Here is a 21,301-nt window from a genome sequence, read left to right as displayed (position 1 = left end):
TTTCTTTGCAACGCAGTCATTAAATAATGAGCAAACTCCTACTCCTAACTGATTAAGAACTGGGTGTGAAATCAGAAACTGACATCCTATTTGTCAATACCCAGCTGGTGACCCAGATTAGCACTAAATGGACCGGGGCCCCGCACAGAGCTGCCCCGCTAGGAAGCACACAGGTTTTCTAACTTTGTGGATGTGTCCGTGAGCCTTAAAGAATTCCCTGCACACAGATGTTTACAAACACACGCTGAGTGAACGCACGGTGCTGTGTCCCCCACTCTCCCTTCACGGTGAAGGTGTAAGGGGGGAACCAGTGACACGCCAGACCTCGGGACCCGAGCACTTTATTTCGCAGCCCAGAATGCAGCAGACAACGTACGCGTGATCATTAAACCAAGCTCTCAGTGGCGAGGTGACTCCCGTCCAGAGGAGGGCTGGGGCATCCTGAATCTCGAGAGGTCCAGGTTCAGGTCTAAGAAGGTGTATGTGGTGTAGTCGTGGTGCTGCAGGTTCTTGTAGGTGGTGTTGTCAAACGGCTCAGCTGCAGCCTGCACGGGCTCTGCGGGCGGAACACACGCAGTGAGCACGTCGGATGGGGAAAGAACTGCTTTGTCTCCCTATTACCACGTGTCTAGTCAGAAAAGCCCTGAAAGCGCCAGTGTCTCCAAAACCCAGATCGAGAGTTCAGCTGAGAATCTATCCTAAAACACATGGCTTTCACAAGAACTGAATAGTTACAGTAATGCGTCTTAACTTACTACTTTATGCACTTCTGGACCCTGGGCTTCTCCCAACTTTGCAAATGCCTACAACAGTTGTGATGGGACTTTGGGGTCACATAAAGATTCAGGAAAAAAATGAGATCTATTAGAAATCTGTCTATAACAGAAACAAACATTTATAGAAGAAAAATTTCAAAAGCAGCGTAAGTCTCTGAACACAATAACAACACAGTTAAGAGGGAGTGGAAAGGAGATGTGTAACTTTTAACTTTTGGAAACAGTTGTTGGTATACTTTAGATTCACAGAATAAAAAAATACTAATTTAGCTTTATTTCCATAAGTGGAAGAAAGAGTTAAAGTCCACACACCTAGACATTTGGTGATCTTAAAACTAAAAGTGTGCGGTTGAAGCGGAGGAGACATCGCTGCCCAGTGATGTGGAGCGTGGGACGGACCTGCGGCAGGAGAGAGCTCACGGGAGACGCCGGCTGAGGCCTGGGTTACGTTCTTGCTGACCCCAAACTTCCGTCACCGGGACTCTCTTGGCTCCCACTCAGGCTGCCCAAAATATAACTGAAACTCACTCTCCCATGATTTGAATTCATACCAAAAGCTTTTTTTTTTAGTTATATTAAACAAAAACGACGTGTAAAGGGCTGGCATCTTTCTAGTCTCGAGTAGAGTATCTTCAGTGTGGCACAGGGGCATCCTCAGAACGAAGGTGAATGTGGGCACAGAAACCTTATCAAAGACCGGTAGCCCTGGAAGGCAGAGCCCAGGGGACTCAGGGCCGTGTCGGACCATCGCACAGACACAGCCCCCACGCTCCTGGGTGGCGGCGCTCACCTCCACAGGGCAAACAGAACAGCGGAAGATTCCCACATGCATGAAAAATCAGAAGCAAAGGTTTTCCGAAAAGTTTCCAATCTGAACACCCAAATTCTGTTTCCTCCTGAAGGTTCTGGAGCTCCCCCCAGTTTACAGCAGAGGGGCCGAAAGAGCAGCACCAGGCTGTGCGGTTCTTGAGGTCTGGAGCGGTCTGGCAAACTCTGGCACTTTGCATATTAACGACAGAGAAAAAGGAGTGAAGAAAACATGTAAATTCTGTCAACATAAGGCAACTGATAACAAGGATGACCAGGTCACGTAAATTAGGCAAAAGGGAGATTTTAAAAAGAATCAAGAGGAAACAGGAAGGAGCTGGGTTTGTTAGTAATAGTAACGCATTTTGAAGAAGTCATGAAGAGACACGGATCCTAAAATCAGAGACCTCCTAGACCATTTGGCCATGACCTACCTAAAGCACACTCTTATTTTATAAAGTTCAATGCACAAGAAAATGGTAACATAATAGGAATACAGTTTCCCTTTCAAAATCGGTGCTAGTGAAAAAGCTCTTCATAAAAACTCATTATAGGAAAATAACGCAGCGCACTGGATTTTTCGGGTAAAGCAGAAAAGGAAGCACCCAGTGAAAAGGTTTACGTGGTCCACGGCTGCCTTCCACTCACTCACTGTGCGGATTCCTGAACTGCAGGTTTCGCATCCCTTAGGCGTAAGGATGTGAAAAGCACCACCTGTCGTTAGCTCACCTGTCAAGCACCGGATCTAATTTGACTACCGCCCTACTCATTAAACGGGACTCCCCCTTCTTCTCAGTGAGCTGCTCTGCAAGTTCACGGAGCGGACACTGGCCACCGCCCACAGTTAAAGGCGATGCATTACACGCCACCTTGCAAACTTATACTGGTATGGGGACAGCCCAGAGTGCCAAGGGCCTACTCTTCCACTGTAAGATAAATTTAGAATGTTTTGGGGATTTCTGTACATCAGGGATGTATCTCTCACAATTCAGAGACTCCGCCCGCTGCTGATCTGAGACAGTGTAACAGGCCACGTTTCCCCTGCGGAGTCGGATTAGTGGCAGCACTTCCTTCTACCCTGCGGCTCTTCGTCTCACCCGCCCCCCGGAGGACAAGGACACTTCGCAGCGGTCAAGGTATATACCCTGTGTGTCGTCCGGGCCGCCCGCCTGGGTCGCTGCGTCTTCAGCGATGTCGCCCTTCGCCTCAAGCTTTAGTTCTGCTGCCTTCTCATCAAACGCAGCTGTATTCCGAACAGGAACGGGCTTCGAATTTTTCATTGGTCCCTGCTCTTCCAAAATCTCTCCACTTGCCTTTGCGATTCCTTCTATCACCTGCTTCCCCAAGTTTTCTTTTTTGAAGGGGGAAAAAGCCACCGCCCCGGTGGGCTCTGGTCCTTGCTTTTCCAACCGCCTTCCTCGGGTCTCGGGAGGAGCTGCGTGCAGCTGTCCTCCCACGGCAGTGCCCTCTGTCCGTCGCGTGGGCGCTGGGCCCCCGCTCGGCTGTGCCGATGCGCCTGATTCTGCAGGGTCGGAAGAGGTATCTGTAACTTCAGACGGCCTTTGGCTTTCTTTATCTATTTTATCTGAGCTAAATATTTTCTGCATTTTTTCCCCCTTCATAAACTCTCTGTCTACCTGTGACTTGGATATCGCGGGTTTTGGTTCGTCTTTTCTGACCTTTAACGGTTTAACGGAGGCCCCTTTCTTCTTTGCCTGACGGGGCCCCTCCGGAGAGCTGGGGTCCTGACGTGGCTGCGGTGACCAGGCTGTCTCTCTTGCTGGTACCGGAGTCTTGGGGGCCCTATTTTCAAAGGAGTGGGAGGCCCCTGGTTTGGGCGCCCCTCCTCTGCCTTTGCTCATCACTTGCGAACCCGCTGCTGAGCCGTGGCCCTCATCATCAGACCCCGAGTCGGAGGAGCTAGACGAAGAAGAAGATGACGATGACGATGACCTGCCTGTCACTCCCCCGCTCTCCTGAGGGGCACCTGCACGGGCGCCCTGGCTTCTGAGCGGAGAGGGGCCCTTCTGAGGAAGTGCTACCAAGGTCTTTCTTGACAAAACCTTTGGGACCCCTTTGTCTGTGAACAGCACGTCGTCATCAGGGCGAGGGCCAGCTACTGTCCCACCTCGAGTCACAACTGATGAGTGAGAACTGGGTGAAGTTAGGTTTTTAGACAATTCGGCTGCTGTTGGGGTAGTTAGTAGCTTGCCCCTCTCCTTTGGGTCCACTACATCTAGGAAATGGCATAAAGAGGAATATTATTTTTAATATTTAGTAAAACAATCTAAGTGAATCAAAGTTACAGACATTTTATCATACACCACTTTGTCATTTACAATGTCTTCAACGTAACGACCCTAAGAAATGTGCCGGGGGCCCGCCCTCACGGGAAGGCCAAGCCCCACGAGGGAACAGGAAGAGATGCAGATGATTTTCTTTGTAACTGGCAGTTTTTAACACGGGGTTTTTAACAACGAAATAACAAATGTGTCTACATTTTTCAAGAGAGCTCTTCTCTGATAATTACTTTTAAGCAATTTCATCCAAATTTAAGATAAACTATAGTATAAAGATAACTACTAAGTTTTACAAATGTAAAATTTCTTAAAACCCTAACAACTGATGCTTCTCGAATATTAGAAAAGTTTTTCATATTGTATGAACTTGCACTTTCTGAACAACAACCAAACAAAAGGAGACAAAAGCCTGGTTTGGGTCTGGGGTGTACACAGCCATGTGTTGGGAGTGGGGGGGGGAGGGGATAATGTAGTTCAAATGAAGTCGCCCTAAGAGGAAGAAAAGTCCTTCAAGATCATAAGCCACCTGGGGGTTTCTTCCACTAAGAAAAGCAGAAGTACTGTAAGGCCACAAAAGTCTACAATAATTTAACATCATATATACCACTGGAAGTGTAATAGGTGTTACACTGTAAAAAATCAAGTAAGTGCAAACATAAGCCTTATACTTTGTCAAGTCATCAATTATTTAAAAAGTGAAATCACACAGCACACTGACTAGAGCTAATTTCCATTTCCTCAGGTGGTAAATCTTTTTCTAACTATACAGATTTAAAAAAGTATAGGACATGTTTTTATAAATTAAAACTCCTTTTCAAATCTAAATAAAAATTTAAAAAATATATTTCAAACAAACAAACAAGCTCTAAATCCAGTCTTTATTTTCAAGCCTATTTTACACTGAAAAGACCTCAATCCTATTTCTCTAAAGTAGACAAAATGTATTCCTAGCTTTCCTATCTTACCAGTATCCAAGAAGGTTTTTAACAGTTTTCTGAGCTTAAGGTCCTAGATGTAACAGAATGACAGAAAACAAGACAGAAAACTGAGGATCAACCAAAACCCAGACATGGGCCAGAGAGGCCAATGGCCGTGTACAGAGACATGCATGAACAGCTGGCACACGAGTGACTGTTCAACACCACCACCTCCATGCCCGCACCCACTGCACGCTGCATCTGATCCCGCAGCTGTGTGCCAGCCCAGAATCCGCATGCTGACCGCCCAGAGCAGGTGCGGGTGCAGGTAACTCAGGACTCGCATGGAGCTCCAGGGGCATACTAAATATAAACATGAGGCAAAGAAGTGCATGTGCACTTGAACTCTCCTTTTCTCCCCGTCTCTCTAAACCATACCTGATGCAGCTCAGAAGTCCCTAACGGCAGTGCACAAGGCATGCAGCCTCCAAACCCCAACGACCTGCTCACCTGCATCACTAATCCGCTTCTACGTTGAGTATACTTCCAAAATTCCGAAGTATACAAAATTAACTTGCATAACTCAACATAAAAAAACCCACAGTGAATAATCCAATTAAAAAAATGGACCGAGGACCTGAACAGACACTTCTCCAAAAAGGACATACAGATAGATACTACACAAATGAAAAGATGCTCAACGTCACTAATTACCAGGGAAATGCAAATCAAAACCACGCCTCACACCTGTCAGAAGGGCTGTAATCCAAAGAGAACAAATAACAAGTGCTGGTGAGGACGTGGAGGAAAGGAAACCCTCCGGCACCGAAACACAAACGCTGTATGACTTCACTTGCACGTGGCATCAAAGACCAGAACAAATTAACAAGCAAAACGAAACAGAAACAAACCCAGAGAACAAACTGATGGTCGCCAGATGGGAGGGGGACAGAGGGTTGGGTGGAAAAAGAGGGAGGGGATTTAAAAAAAAAGGTAACTTAAAATAAAGCCTGTCTGAGATGGCCTGCTTTGAGTAGAAAAATTATCCCTGAATCTTCCAAAATTGGTTGTGAAAATTTTAAAATTGTAAATAAGTCATTAAAACTACATTACAGGTTGATGCAGCACCTACTGAAAATGGGAAGAGAATTTCAAATGGAATTAACAATGATGCATTTTGCTTGAAAAAGAAACTTCTGTCATACGGAAAAGAATGCTTTAAAGCACGGGTGTCCCACCTTTTGGAGTCTCTGGGTCACACAGAAGAAGAAGTGCCTTGGGCCACACATTAAACATACAAACACTAATGAAAACTGATGAGCAAAAAAAGGCCCGCGTATAATTTTCATATCTGCCACCACAGATGACCAAAAAAGTCCTCACATAGTAATAACCCTAATTATGCTGCGGCCCTTTCAATAATCTTTTTTTTTTAAAGATTTTATTTATTTATCTTTAGAGGGAAAGGAAGGAGAGAAACATCAATGTATGGTTGCCTCTCATGAGTCCCCTGCTGGGAACTGGCCTGCAACCCAGGCATGTGCCCTGACTGGGAATCGAACCGCGATTGTGGTTTGCCGGCCCACGCTCAATCCACTGAGCTACACCAGCCAGGGCCTTGATAATCTTTTAAAACCATCGAGCAGTTCCCAAGTTTGTGATCACTAATATAGAAAACACACACATCGAAGTAGTAAAACTTCATATAAAACTTTGTAATAAAAGTAAGTACTGTATCAAGTGTATTTACAATGTTGTGTTGGACTGAATTCATAGCCATCCAGGGCCACATGCAGCCTGTAGGCTGGATACTCCTGCTTTAAAGTTTTCTCCACTCAAGCTGCATGGCTGGGTTAACTCCACGGACGGCCGAGAAGCGAAGTCCAGCACTCTGCTTTCCTACTGAGAGCCAATTTCTGACTCATGCCGCCCTGCCCAGCACCCTGTCATTCAGAGGGAAGCTGGCCACCGTGATCTGGAGCTGCCACCAAACTTCTGTGCCACAGCGCCAGTGCCCACACCCAGTCTGCACCCAGGGGTGCAGAATGGTGTCTTTGGAAGACAGCAGTGTCACGTAGAGGGACAGTGGCTCCAACTTTGAATACAAGCATGAATTTATTTGTGTGTTTTCATGAAATCTCTGATGTTTGTCTAGAGGCAGGACGCTGATATATCTGGCAATGTTTTAGTTTGGTAGCGACGTTCCTTGAAAGACAAAGGCAACACAACCCACCCACCGCTGGTGGGGGTTGACGTGGCCATGTGCTGCCTGTGGGTGAAAAGCACTCCTGTGCCTTGTGCTTTTCAATCACCGAAGCTCTGGGACGTCTGCACACAGCGATTCAGAAGCGTAAGTTGCTCTTTTTCCTTATCTAGAGATTACTGTTTTTTAAATTCTGAGATACGAATGTAATGTGTGTTAAAGATAGCATAGCTCTGAAAACTGCCCATGCACATACCACACCTCTTACCACTTCCCACCAGACTCACCCTGGCCCAGGGCGGCCGGCGTGATTGCTGGCCTCACCCCACTTGGCACCAAGGGCAGAGGCTTGGGCCTTCAGGGCTTGCTGTGTCCGGAGGCAGAAGCTACGAACCCAGGGCCACCCCCCAGTTCGGCATCCCGAACTGTCACAGGACGAAGCACCCCATTTCCACTCACATACAGAAGAATGTTTCTAAAAAGTGGCAAATTAGGCTCTGGGATGGTAATTTAAATTCCATTAATCTAAACTCATAAACCTATGAAGTAGGATTGCAGATAAAAGCTAAAACTCCACCAAGGCCTGCCCTGGCTGGTGTGGCTCAGTGGATTGAGCACAGGCCTGCGAACCACAAGGTCGTTGTTTCGATTCCCAGTCAGGGCACATGCCTGGGTTGCGGGCCAGGTCCCCAGTTGGGGGCATGAGAGAGGCAACCAATCAATGTGTCTCTCACACATTGATGTTTTTCTCCCTCTCTCTTTCTCCCTTAAAAATAAAAAATAAATAAAACCTTAAAAGAAACCCTTCACCAGGGCCAAGGATAACATTAGTAAAGAAACTCAACTACTCATTCAGCAGTAAAGAATGTGAGACACATGCCAGGCACAATACAGACTTTAACTGACATTCTTATAAACATGTTTTAAGTGTGATAATGGTACTATGGCTATACCCACAAAATAAATAAATAAATAAATGCCCTTATTTTAAGATCCTTATGTTAAAGCTTATGGATAAAAAAAGAGAGCACTGATTTAAAAATGAAGCAGGTAGTCCTGGCTGGTGTAGCTCAGTGGATTGAGCTCGGGCTTATGAAGCACATGATCGCGGTTCGATTCCCAGTCAGGGCACATGCCTGGGTTGCAGGCCAGTTCCCAGCAGGGGACTCATGAGAGGCAACCATACACTGATATTTCTCTCCCTCTCTCCTTCCCTTCTCCTCTAAAGATAAATAAATAAAATTAAAACAACAAGAACAACAACAAAAAAAACGAAGCAGGTACAGTTGACAGGGACCAAAGACATCACCAGGAATGTGCGCCTCCCCGGTCGAGGTCAATGGCCTGTGAATGGCAGCTGGCGGGCGGCACTCTCAATGGAGCGCCAGTATCTTCTAACGCACTCACGCTTTTGTGTGCAGACCAAGGAGGGACACGACAAACAGGATCTGAACACTTCCAAACTGAGAAAACGGAATCATTGTGAAAAGAAGACAAAGTCAAATGACCATTCTAAACCCCATATGAAGATTAAAGACTTTGCCAAGAGACTGAAAACATTATATGTATTTTTTTAAAGACTCAACTAAGGTTTTATCAGTTAAGACTAAATGCAATGGACCTGGATTATAATCAATTAATAATGAGTGGGAATAGAACATAAAATTAGCGTACAAGAAGTATTTAAAACATACTGCTTAAAACAGAATAAAATAAAACAAAACAGCCCCAACTGTGTGGCCCAGTTGGATGAAGTGTTGCCCCATGCACCAAAAGGTTGTGGGTTTGATCCCCGCTCGGGGTGACTGATTGATGTTTCTCTCTCACATCGATGTTTCTCTCTCTCCTGACCCCCACTCTCCTCTCTCTCTAAAATCAATAAACATATCCTCAGGTGAGGATTAAAATTACATTAAATTAAAATTAAAAAACAAAACACAACATACTGTTGCATTTCCTCTTCCCCTTCAATGAGGACAGGCTACATTGGTGTTCCAGGGAAAAGTAAAGTGACACGGGTGATAAAAGCCAAAACGACTCTGCAAAGAGCTGGAAACAGAACAGACACCGCACACACTCCACCAAAGTGAGTCATGATGGAAAACGGCGCCTGCTCTCAACTCTCTTCAGTCACAGAATAATGCCTGCAATCCTGAGCTGGGGCTGAGCAAAGCCCCGGACAGGCCTCAAAACATTCGGGAAAAAAGTCACAGTCAGAGAAAGGGAAGTGGGATTCATGGGCGGGAGCATGGGGTCCGTGTTAGGGCCACCTGAACACCCAGAGCCTTTATACTCTGCATCCCATTCTGGCCTAGTGGTGAGTGGAAGACTGTTACATTACTGATACGTTTGCTCTAAAATGTTACAAACCTTATGTCTGATTATAATCTGGATACAGCTGGAAACAAAGAAGCACAAATTATGCAGCTAGTAAAACCCCTTTCAGTTCGTGGGAGCTCACTGATTTATCTGCATTCTTCTCACCTATAACTACCATTCAAATCTTACTTTTTGGTGAACTTTGCTTCTTGGAATTCGGTGGCAGTCCTTTGTCACTCTTTCCGGATTCTGCAGAGAGAGAAGCTGTAGGACCAAGTCCTGGAAACATGTGTCCTTCTAGGAGCATAGTCTGACAAAAGAATCAGCAAATAAGGATATTTTAGGAATGTAAAGAAAAAGCCAAATTGAAACAGACTCACAGACAGGGGACTGGTAGTTGCTAGAGGAGAGGGGCTTTGGGAGGCAGCATGGAAGAGATGAAGGAATTGAGAAGCACAAACTGGTAGTTACAAAACAGTCACTGGCATGTAACGCACAGCACAGGGAATACAGTCAATAGTATTACAATTATGTATGGTGCCAGGTGGGCACTGGAAATATCAGGGGGAACATTTTGCAAAGTATGATTGTCAAACTGCTATACTGTATACCTGAAACCAATATAATAGTGCAAGTAAACTTTAATTAAAAAATAAAAAAATAGCCCTGGCTGGTGTGGCTCAGTGGATTGAGTGCCGGCCTGCAAACTGAAAGGTCACTGGTTTGGTTCCCAGTCAGGGCACATGCCTGGGTTGTTGGCAAGGTCCCCAGTTGGGAGTGGGTAAGAGGCAACTGATGGATGTATCTTTCACACATTGATGTTTCTCTTCCTCTCCTTCTCCCTTCCTTCCCCTCTCTCAAAAAATAAATAAAATCTGCCCTAGCTGGTGTAGCTCAGTAAATTAAGCGCAGGCTTGTGAAGCAAAGGGTTGCCAGTTCAATTCCTAGTCGGGGGCAAATGCCTGGGTTGCACGTCAGGTCCCCAGTGGGGGACACATGAGAGGCAACCACACATTGATGTTTTTCTCCTACTCTTTCCCCTTCCCTTCCCCTCTCTCTAAAAATAAATAAATAAGATATTTTTTAAAAATTAAAAAAATAAAATCCTTAAAAAAGTAAAATAATTTTCAAAAGGATATTTTAGTGAAATACCATTTACAACAGCTATTAGTATATATGAAGATTATGTATTATTACTACATATGAATGTTTTCCTTTAGATTCATATGGCATACTTGTAAAGATTTTAATTTTCATAATATGTGTATATTATAGAAATTATGGAAAATACAAAAAAGCTGCAAAGGCTAGTACTATGGATGAATACTTTCTTTTGCATTCACACAGCATATTTCTAATGAGTACAATTTTCATAACACATGTATATTGTAGAAATTATGGAAAAATACAAAAAAAGCTGCAAAAAGAAGAAAAAAAACCTGAGTTCAAGAATATGCACTATTAACACTTGGGTACTTCTCCAACCAGACATTCTTCTGTGCATAATTTTTTGTAGTCTCCAATTTACTATTACCTACAAAATACTATGGTTCTTTTTGTAAAATGTTTTCTTATACTTAGAAAGTAAACTAGAATAAATACTACTTAAAATAGTATTTAAAAAGTGATGAATAAAAACTGCTTCAAATTTGTTTTCAATATATCAAAGTGGCAAGCATTTTATAAACTGTTCATTTATTCCGCATATATTTCCTAAGACCTACTGTGTGGTGGGCTCTGTTCTAGATGCTCCCCCTAAGAACAGAGGTGCCTTTAGTGCATACATGAAGGAGAAACTATTTTTTTGTTTATGACTACACTCAACGTGGGTATGTGTATACGAGAACGCAGAAAAACTCGTTTGCAACTACTCCAAGGAGTAAATAGACTCTCTGACAATAGATTTCCCATCTGTACTTTACATCAATGAATAGTTATCGCTTATGTAATAAGAGCCTTTTTAAACTTTAGAGATCGTGAAGTGGCCTTAGCCTTTATATATGAAGAAAGGCTTCTTCCGTTCTTTTCAGACCAGGTAATGTAAGCTGGCCTCTTGGCAGCTTCGAAACAAGTTACCGGGTCAACCAGGTGCCCAGAAGTTCCCTTACTTCTTTTCCTACTTCAGTAAGTAAAGACGCAGTCCTGAAAGGTTTGGACAGAGCAGGGCGGCGCACGCCACCTGGGAGCACCGTTCACCGGAGACTTCCTAGGGAATTCGGGTTGGAGGGGGCCGGGCCGGGTCGGCCCGCGCCGGGGGTCCATTCGCCGGCCCCCATCCCCGGCCGCATGCACCGGCCAGGCTCCCTCTCTTCCGCTGCCGAGCGGGGTCAGCGATTCCCCCGGACGGCCCGATGGGGCCTCAGGGCCGCGCCCTAGCCGCGCCCCTACGCGGGCTCCCAGCCGCAGGCCCAGCTCCCCTATACCTTCAGCGCCCTGGCTCGTCCTTGCCGGAACAGAAGGAAGGCAGCCATCGCGGTGACTCAGAGGCGGACCTGGCGAGGGGCGGTCTTGGAGAAGCTCGCAACCCGACTGAAGCCACAGCTGAGCGCGCACCGCCGCCCGAAAGCCCGCCCCTTGAACCTCGGGCAGCAATCGCAGGCTTGGACTGGCCGGGTCCCAGCCGCTGCGCGCGCACCACCGCCTGAGTGCCCGCCCCCTGGGCAGAGGGAACCAATCATAAGAGGGGTCAGGGGAAGGGGAGCGGGGGCGTGGTCCTGCGCACGCACCCCAGCCACCCTCGGCTCTTTGCCTTACGCCTCCAGGCGGTGTTGCGGTGGAGTTAGCAATCCTGGGCTGGTGTTTCTCGGGGCCCCAGGCGGCACGGCGGGACGCCTCTTGTCAGTGTGCGGAGAGCCGACCTGAGGTCTTCCGGTGTCCTCTCCTGAGGTGCACAGACTACTTGCGGTGTCTGGAGCTTTTCAGCCCTGGTTAACAGTCCTCTAACGTTTGGTGGGCTTGAAGCACCTCTGCACGTTCTGTCCGGCCCGCACCCCGTTCCCAGCCTTCCCCTCCTTCTCCCACGCCCACTCTGCCGTGTCAAGTCAGACCCCATCCTTTCATCGGTGTAGTCTTCTGTGGTCACCCCTATGCANCTGAAGCCACAGCTGAGCGCGCACCGCCGCCCGAAAGCCCGCCCCTTGAACCTTGGGCAGCAATCGCAGGCTTGGACTGGCCGGGTCCCAGCCGCTGCGCGCGCACCACCGCCTGAGTGCCCGCCCCCTGGGCAGAGGGAACCAATCATAAGAGGGATCAGGGGAAGGGGAGCGGGGGCGTGGTTCTGCGCACGCACCCCAGCCACCCTCGGCTCTTTGCCTTACGCCTCCAGGCGGTGTTGCGGTGGAGTTAGCAATCCTGGGCTGGTGTTTCTCGGGGCCCCGGGCGGCACGGCGGGACGCCTCTTGTCACTGTGCGGAGAGCCGACCTGAGGTCTTCCGGTGTCCTCTCCTGAGGTGCACAGACTACTTGCGGTGTCTGGAGCTTTTCAGCCCTGGTTAACAGTCCTCTAACGTTTGGTGGGCTTGAAGCACCTCTGCACGTTCTGTCCGGCCCGCACCCCGTTCCCAGCCTTCCCCTCCTTCTCCCACGCCCACTCTGCCGTGTCAAGTCAGACCCCATCCTTTCATCGGTGTAGTCTTCTGTGGTCACCCCTATGCACTGTCTCTTGTACAGGGTGACCTCAAACGGGATCGTGGATGCGCTTTTGGCCTGTAACAACACTGGTACTGGAGCCAGGAAGATCAGAAATCCAAGTTTATTTTATCTGAATATTTATAGCTATCGGTGCAGATTTCCCCCCAAATTTGGCAAAATCGTGGAGTAGATGTAGTTAGTAATCGGCTTCCTTCTCCCTTATTCATCATGTCTCCCCGCCCCTAGCCCTGCCATGCCCAGTGCCCTTAAGTATCACATCCTAGTTGAACGTACCCGCAGTTCTGGGTAGGCTAGAGAGTCATTCAGGTGGGCAAGATAAACAGGCGGAAATTGGCCCTCCAGGCTCTTATCAGAGAGGATCAAGCGAATGCAGTAGGACCTGCCACCATCCACCCTGAGAGGCAAAGGCAACAACCCTAGATCCTAGTGTGTAACAACGAGAATGGAGTCCTTTGTCTCTGCAAACAAACTCAAGTGTTTGGTGCAGGGCTCTACTCAAGAACACAGACCTGGTTTTCCCAATGTAGTTTTATTTACTTGGAGAAAGTAAAAAAGACAAGGGGACTCACGTGCAAAGCTCTGTCTCCTAGAAGGGAGGCTTAGCCATTGCTTATATACACTATTTGGTTAATGACACATCGATTTCTGTTTTGCAGTTGACTACCTTTATCTGGTTGCATTCCTGGCAAGCTCATCCTGAGTACAGCTGGTCTGCAAAATACTGTGCTATATTTTAACATTTAGCAAGAATAACATTTAGTAATAAGATTTAGAACTGCCTGGATGTTGAGACTCTTGTCCTAAAAACATCCCTCCCTACAGGGGCAAGGAAAGAAAAACAAACATGCTAAGAGAATTACCATTGTTGTCCAAATTAACTTTGTTGTCCTAGAGAAAATTTCGTGCTTGTTTTTGTGAAGTGTGCTTGTTTCACTGGTGATTAAGAAAATTGAAGGTATAAGACACAGTTGCCACTTGGGGAACCTAATCTGGAACTGGGTAGTCCACATCACCCTGCTTCAGAGTCCCCAGATCCCTTCCCCAAACAGCAGGGCACAGCCAGCTATAGGCAGACCCCTGACTGGTGTCTTAAGACTCAAGAACAAAAAGAAAAACCTCCTCCAGTGAAATGGGGTGTGGTCATCATGATATAGGGTGCAGCCAAGGGGGGGGGGCAGAAAAGATTTGGAATGGTGTCCAGAACTCAAAGTGTATAGGAATATTGGAGGAAATATTAAGATGTCCTCTGCCCCCCACCCAGGTGTCAGTTGGGGGAAGGGACGAATGGAGCAGGGCCATTGAGAGCTGTTTTGCATAGCAACAGTTTTGCAGCTAACCTCTGGAATGGTCATTTAACATATCTATAACCTTTAACTGGTTTCATAGATATGTTAAATAGCTGTGGCCAAGTTCTGGGCGAGGGAGAAGTGAGCGGCTGCTACCCGGGATGTAACTGGGGGCTGCTTCTCTGAGATAGTACCTCCAGGAGAGGCATGTGGGAGAGGTTGCTTTAGCAGAGTAAGGACCCCCTCCTGGCCAGGTGAAGGGGAGAGCCACGCTATTTTGGAAAGATGTAGACCCCTGTAGCCATTAGGAGAGAGAGCCACGCCGTTTCAGCAGAGTGCAGACCCCCTCTTGGCCAGGTGAAAGGGAAGACCACACAGCTTTGCCAGAATGGAGATCCCTGCGGCTAGGTGAAGAAGAAAAACGCGCTTTTGGTGGAGTGCGGCTTTGGTAGAAGAGGCCCACGCGGCTTTGGGGTGCTCCCTTTGGCCGAGTGGCCTGGAAAGCAGGAGAGACTTTGACTGGAACTTGGTACAAAGAACTCTTGCCAGTGGAAGGTGCCGCATGACTTTGCATTAATTGGAGATCTTGCCTGGACAGGCAGGCGACACAGCTCACGTGCCAGCGACCTGAAAAACGGACGTGTGCTCTTTTCCTGATTTTCGGTACCCGGAGTTGGGACAGCGGGAGAAGGGAGCGCTGTGTGTGTGCGTGTGTGTGTGTGTGCGCGCGTGCGCGTGTAGGTGTATACCCTTAAAGACTTTAATATTTTAATAAAGGCATTAGGCCTGAATAGCATTAAATAAACATTTTGTTTCCTTTTCACAAATCTCTGGCATTGAGAGCATCTTTCCAATTGGCAGCGGACAGAAGAGCCCAATAGATATTAGTATACTGTCCTTGGGAGGGGCCCCTGTTTTCTGAAGCAGTTTTTGGCATCCTTGGGTGGGCCAAGTATTGCCGCGCCCCCCCCCCCCCTTGTGCGGTAACAGTCAGCCAGGGTGGTCTGAGGAGGGGGCAGATAAGGTAGAGAGGAGCCCTGGGGAGGAAGAGACCCAGTGAGTAGGGGGATGTCTTAAGGGTTTTTAAGGAAGCAACATGATTATGAGGGTGAAGGTAACTATGGAACCTGTAAGCCCAATGCCTATGCCTGGAGGGCACAGTCTGCCCTGCATTTGGCCAAAGGGAATAGAAACCACAGGGCCAAATGCAAGAAGCAAATACAAGATGCTGCAGAAAAAAATCAAAGATGCAGAGGCCAGAGAAAGGGCCGGTGATTTCATGAATATTCGTGGAGAGGGAATTGTATCTATTTTCCAGTCAGCTGAAAAACTAGCCCAGATTTTGCTGGCAGCAGGGGTTGGTCCTCCAGTTGTTAATTCTCTGTCCAAAGTCTTTCTGCAGGGACCCATCACCTCTGCCTGGAGCTCTACCAAGTTTCAAACCAGCATTTTCAGACAAACCTTGTGAAAGTTGGCACAAGTGGAGACATTTTAGAATGGCCATTCCGGAGGTCCAGCCTGCACTTACTGCTCAAACCTTTGGAATGTTTGAACTGGGCAAAATAATATTTGGACTGGGCCGGAACAGCACTGTCTTCCAAACAATTGTTTGTGACGTTAACAAGAGAGCATGCCTCCTGACTCTAGGACTGTAAACTAAAGACATTCTTTAGAATTAGTAAACAGCTGTAAGTAGCTAATAATTTAGCTTATCAGCACCAATACAAATTCCTTCTTTCTGTTCATGTAATTATTTCCCTGTCTTTTTTCATACCCCTCCCTTGCCTCAGTCCCATTATTGGAACACTATTTAGGTTTCTATCTGAGTCAGTGCCTCTGCAATAGGACCCTTGATCCTAAATAAAGGTTTGTCGCTTTTCATTGTGGCCTTTTATTTTGAGGTGAATAACCTCCAAAACTTACATTTGTCTGTATTCTTTTATTAGCCACCCAAAGTTTTATATAAACTAGAAATTCTCCCATATGTATCCTAAGGGTGAGTTAAACTTTTAAAAAGATAACTAGGTAACTGGAGCATCACTGGGACCCAAGCTGTGAACTCAAAGGTGTTTGGGTCAAAGAAGAAAATAAAAATACTCCGATATCACACCATCTGCACTCATACCCAACCTCTGCATCTTTGTCTGATATGTATATTCTTTTAAGCCCCAAAGGAAATGTATTATGCCACTATCCTATTTAAATTAATACAATTATGCGTTTTAAATTTTTTTACAAACCACTTTCAATAACACTGGTTTAAAAATATAGCTTAGGATGACCCTATATAGTATGCTTTGCTAAGTTAATAAGGTAATTTTCTTTTTAATAAAAGAGTAAAGCCCTGGCTGGCTTGGCTCAGTTAATTAGAGTGTAGTCTCGCAATTGAAAGGTCATGGGTTCGATTCCCACTCAGGGCACATGCCCAGGTTGGGAGGCCCAGTCCCCAGTTGGGGGTGTGCAGGAGGCATCCAACCAGTGTCTCTCACATTGGTGTTTCTTTCCCTTCCCCTCTCTCTTGAATGAGTATAAAATCAACCTTTTATTTTATTTTTTAAAGATTTTATTTATTTATCTTTAGAGGGGAAGGAGAGAGGGAGAGAAACATCAATGTATGGTTGCCTTTCGTGCGTCCCCTGCTGGGAGTTGGCCTGCATCCCTGCCTGCAACCCAGGCATGTGCCCTGACTGGGAATCGAGCGGCGATCCTCTGGTTCATAGGCCCGCGCTCAATCCACTGAGCTATACCAGCCAGGGCTTCAACCTTTTTTTAAAAAAAGAATAAAAACAGGTAGCTCAGCATACAGGAAAAGTAAATTTTAAAGCTTATCTTTGTTAAGAAAAAAATAAGAAAAATTTTAAGTGAAACTGGGGATGCTTAAAACTGTTTTAGCCCTGGCTGGTGTAGCTCAGTGGATTGAGTACAGGCCTGTGAAGCAAAGGGTCGCTGGTTCGATTCCCAGTCAGGGCACATGCCTAGGTTGCAGGTTGAGTCCCCAGTAGGGAACACATGAGAGGCAACCGCACATTGATGTTTCTCTCCCATTGTTTCTCCTTTCCTTCCCCTCTCTCTAAAAATAAATAAATAAAATATTTTTAAAAAACGGTTTTAAAACATGTAAAACTTGTTTACTTCTTTTTCTGGCAGTATCTGGCCACTAAATATTGGGAAAAACCCTTGGGCTACAGAACATCTAGCAATTCTGGGAAAAGTGTTACAAGCATAATTTAAATCACCAGTTCTGATCAAATGTCCAGTTCTGTTCCCCATTGTCTGCTTTGGCAAGTCTCTTGTTAATGATTGCTATGCAGTGAGATACTTGAAGCTCCTGTCTTTCTCGGCTCCTGGGGGAATCCCCAAGCCTGGGTCGAGCATGCGCACATCCTGAGTGGATTTGCTTTTTGTGTCCACCAGGGTCTTCTGAGTGTGCCCCATCTTGGTCTAATGTGATCACGTTTTCATAGGAAGAGCGTGTCCCCAGGGACCTAAAAAATAGAGCCAAGAGGCCAGAAGCCTGCTGCCCAGGGAGCATTTGCTGATTTCAGTGAGCCGGAGCCCTGGTTTAACTGATACCAGGAGAGGAGACAAGGCTTTGGCCTGTGAAGGCCTGGGGTTGGGCTGGAAAGCAGAGGGAGCCCTTGCAGAGCCGCCCCTCGCTGACCAGGGGAACTTGGGGAAAGGCACCTGCTCGCAAAAAAAGGCCACGGGAAATGTGTCCGTCTCGGCTTGGGCACTGTGCTGGGTGGGGAAGAAAATGTCTCCGGGCCTACTCTTTCTCTTTTTTAAAAATTTTATTTTATTGATTATGCTATTACAGTTGCCCCAGTTTTTCCCCCTTTGCCCGCCTCCACCCTTACTATTTCTTGAGTTTGGGGCTAAGCGCGTGCTCGCGCGCGCGCGCGCACACACACACACACACACACATGCAGTGTGGTCCAGGACATTCCAAGTTATTTAACTACATTAAGATGAAAATTTCTGGCCCTGGCCGGGTAGCCCAGTTGGTTGGAGCATCATCCCAACATGCCAAGGTTGTGGGTTTGATCCCAGGTCAGGGCACATACAGGAGGCAACCAATGAATGCATAAATGAGTAGAACAACACATCAATGTTTCTCTGCCTCTCTCTCAAATCAATAAATAAAATGTCAAAAAATTAAAATTTATGTTAGGCAAAAGGCACTATAAAAATTAAAGATAAACCGCAAACTAGGAAATCCTTTAGTTCATAAAGAAGCAGTGTCCAGAAGGCAGTTTCCTACTCAGTAAACGAGAAAGAGGAGCCACTGCAGAAGAGGATAATGGCTCCCTCTGGAGGCGGTGGGGGGAACTGGGGCGAGGTCCATGTGGAAGGGAGCCTTACAGCTTCAGTCCCACTGGTAACATTTATTTCTTCAGGTGTGTTGTAGGTACATGAGTGTTTGCTATTTTACTTGTATATTTTTGATATGTATGAAATTATTTCATAATGCACTTTAATGGGTAAAAAACCCTACAAATACTTTGTTTCGTTTGGTACCCTAAAGTTATATTATAGTTTTAGATGCTTTTTAATGGAAAAAAATGTAGGTTCCAATATCTATCTTCCTGAACACTGAACAATGAATAGGTTTGTCCAGCAAGCTCTGGTCTATGTGAATCTTGCATATATGACCCAACTCTGAGTCAGTCTGGATGGACCGCCGATGGTGGGATAGAACTTGCACCACCTTCATTAACAAATTATAGTGGCCATAGTTACTTTCAATACTTTTGTCCTCCAACCTTTAAACTAGAGTTAAGTGGCTAACGCACCCCTGAATGACAGTATTAGAGTGTTCTGAGTCTGACTGTATACACTTACCTTTACCCTGGTATTGTATATTAATTGTGTTTTCATGTTGCTAGTTAGTATTCTTCCATTTCCGCTAGAAGAAGTCCTGTGAGTACTTCTTACAGGGTGAGCGTGACATGCTCCCTCCGTTTTTGCTTGTTTGGGAAACTTGATTCCTCCTGCGTTTCTGAAGTGTGACTTTGTTGGGAGGGGTACTCTTGGCTGGCAGTGTTTTCTTTGGGCACGTTGAGTATTTCATGCCACTCCCTCCTGGCCTGTGAGGTTTCTGCTGAGACATCTGCGGAAGGCTTTATGGCGATAGCTTGTAGATTACAAGATCCTCTTCTCTTGCTGCTTTTAAGATTTTCTCTGTCTTTGATTTCGGAGAGTTTTATTATGCATCTTTGAGAAGATTTCTTTAAGTCATGTTTGCTTGTTGACTTAGGAGCCTCATGAACTTGAATGTCCAAATCTCTCCTCTGACTTGGGAAGTTCTCAGTCAATATTTATTTAAATAAGCTTTCTGTCCCGTTCTCCCTCTCATCTGCTTCTGGACCTCCAATGATTCACAAATCATTCCTTCAGTCAGCACTCTGTAGACCATGCAGGATTTCTTTTGCCTTTGTTCTCTTCCAACTGGAATATTTCAAAGTTCCTGCTTTCTGACTCACAAATTTGTATTTAATTTATTTTACTTTTTAGAGAGGGGGGAGGGAGAGAAACATCAATTGGTTGCCTCTTGCACGCCAACTGAGAACCTGGCCTAACCCAGGCCTGCGCCCTGGCCAGGAAGCAAACCACTGACCTTTTGGTTTGCAGGCTGGTGCTCAACCCACTGAGCTGCACCAGATTCTTTCTTATGCTGGATTCTGTTGTTAATGCTCTCTATTGCCTTTTCTTTTCTTTTTCATTTCATTCATGTTCTTTGGCTCCAGAATTTTTCTTTGGTTCCTTTTTTTATTATTTTTATCTTTGTTAAACTTTCAATTTTTAATGCACTGCTTTACTGATTTCATTGAGCTGTCTTGTTTGTTTTTCGGTATCTTATTAACTTTCCTTAAAACAGCTATTTTGAATTATTTATTGAGAAAATTGCAGATCACCACGTCTTTGAGACAAGTTACTGAAGGATCATTGTGATCCTTTGGTAATGTCACGTTTCCTGGATTTGTCACATTCTTTGAAGTCTGTGTGGCTGTCTTCACCTTTGAAGGGGCACTCACCTGTGCGACCGTACTGACTGCCTTCCGGGAGAAACACCTTCTTTCAGACCCTGTGTGGACACCTCTGCTCCACGTTTCTTGCTCCCTCTTGTGGTGGAATTCCTATGTTGGTTGTCTTTCTGTGGACCCTGTAATACGAAAGGTGGGTGCTTTTGTCTTCCAAGGGTGCTGCTACAGCTGCACCTCCTTGTCTCTCCTCTGCCCGCCGATATGGGCCCCCACTCTGTTTGTGCTCGCAGTTCCTTTGCTCAGACTTGCTCTTACCACCGCTGGGAACTCACAGGGTGGCACTGTGTGTGGATGAGGTGTGTTGGGTGGGTGCTGGGGTGCCTGTGGGCCAGCTGAGGGGTCTGCAGATGACTCTAGGGGCTCATGCGCAGGCTGCTTGATAGAGTCTGTGATGCATTTAGCAATGTTGGTACCCCTTTAAGTTTCTCTGAGAACTTTATCTCCTGCTCTCCCAGCCTCACTCTTCTGTACTCTGGTCAGGGCACGAGAGAAACAAACCTCCTTGGAGGCATCTGGCACAGCTGGGGAAGCGAGTGCTCACTCAAGCGCTCTCACTTTCTCCTGCGGGAGAAGGCATGGGCTGAGGAGGTCTCTCTTGGCCCGAAGCTGGGCTGCCTCAGGGGAATGGTGGTGGCGGTAAAGCCAAACTGTTCTCTTACCCTCTCCCATGCATCAAGCTCATATATGTACGTGCTGGAACAATGTGCTGGAACTTGTCCACTGGAAAGGTGGACTCCTGCAAAGGCTCTCCTTGTGGGTGACTGTCTAAGATGGTGTTTCCCAGGGGCTCCCAGACTGGCCAAGAGGGGCTGGAGGCCTTCTGTGGGCCACCACCGCCTCCACAGCTGGGGTCAAGGTCTGTATGCCTGTCATCTGATGCACAGGTGGTGATGCCCTGGTTCCCTGGCATGTGATGCTGGACCCCACAGCCCCCCAAAGGCACGTTTGCTTGTGGATGGATGCTACATTGTTGCTGAGTGGGGAGACCTGACGAAGGA

At 46.5% G+C, this 21,301-nt stretch overlaps 1 protein-coding gene and 1 long non-coding RNA gene across 3 annotated transcripts; one reads left to right on the top strand and one right to left on the bottom strand.

Moving 5' to 3' along the window:
- Positions 1-324: 324 nt before the first annotated feature.
- On the bottom strand, positions 325-11,941 carry NDUFV3 (NADH:ubiquinone oxidoreductase subunit V3). 2 transcript variants are annotated; one of them, XM_037043043.1, is made up of 4 exons: positions 11,746-11,941; positions 9,512-9,632; positions 2,728-3,819; positions 325-556 (listed from the first exon to the last, which is right to left on the bottom strand). In XM_037043043.1, exons 1-4 carry the CDS (start codon positions 11,791-11,793, stop codon positions 399-401), a joined length of 1,419 nt encoding a protein of 472 aa, XP_036898938.1. In that variant the 5' UTR covers positions 11,794-11,941; the 3' UTR covers positions 325-398. The 2 variants fall into 2 exon arrangements, with proteins under 2 accessions (XP_036898938.1, XP_036898939.1); XM_037043044.1 differs by lacking the exon at positions 2,728-3,819 and having other exon boundaries at positions 11,746-11,927.
- A 538-nt stretch (positions 11,942-12,479) lies between these two features.
- On the top strand, positions 12,480-16,140 carry LOC118984861 (uncharacterized). The gene is made up of 2 exons (XR_005066005.1): positions 12,480-13,928; positions 15,651-16,140. It is a non-coding gene; the product is annotated as an uncharacterized LOC118984861 (long non-coding RNA).
- Positions 16,141-21,301: the final 5,161 nt, after the last annotated feature.

Source organism: Sturnira hondurensis, unplaced genomic scaffold (assembly GCF_014824575.4).
Source record: "Sturnira hondurensis isolate 20B ecotype Veracruz unplaced genomic scaffold, ASM1482457v3 Scaffold0003874, whole genome shotgun sequence".
NCBI classification, from domain to species: Eukaryota; Metazoa; Chordata; class Mammalia; order Chiroptera; family Phyllostomidae; genus Sturnira; species Sturnira hondurensis.
This window is presented reverse-complemented; position numbering and strand designations above follow the sequence as displayed.

Excerpts from the sequence above, each read along its gene's own strand:
- NDUFV3 (XM_037043043.1), bottom strand. The coding sequence starts at position 11,793 with ATGGCTGCCTTCCTTCTGTTCCGGCAAGGACGAGCCAGGGCGCTGAAG. Across the intron at positions 9,633-11,745 it reads GACGAGCCAGGGCGCTGAAG|ACTATGCTCCTAGAAGGACA; the intron begins GTATAGGGGAGC and ends TTCTTTTGTCAG. Across the intron at positions 557-2,727 it reads CGGCCCGGACGACACACAGG|AGCCCGTGCAGGCTGCAGCT; the intron begins GTATATACCTTG and ends TTCCGCCCGCAG.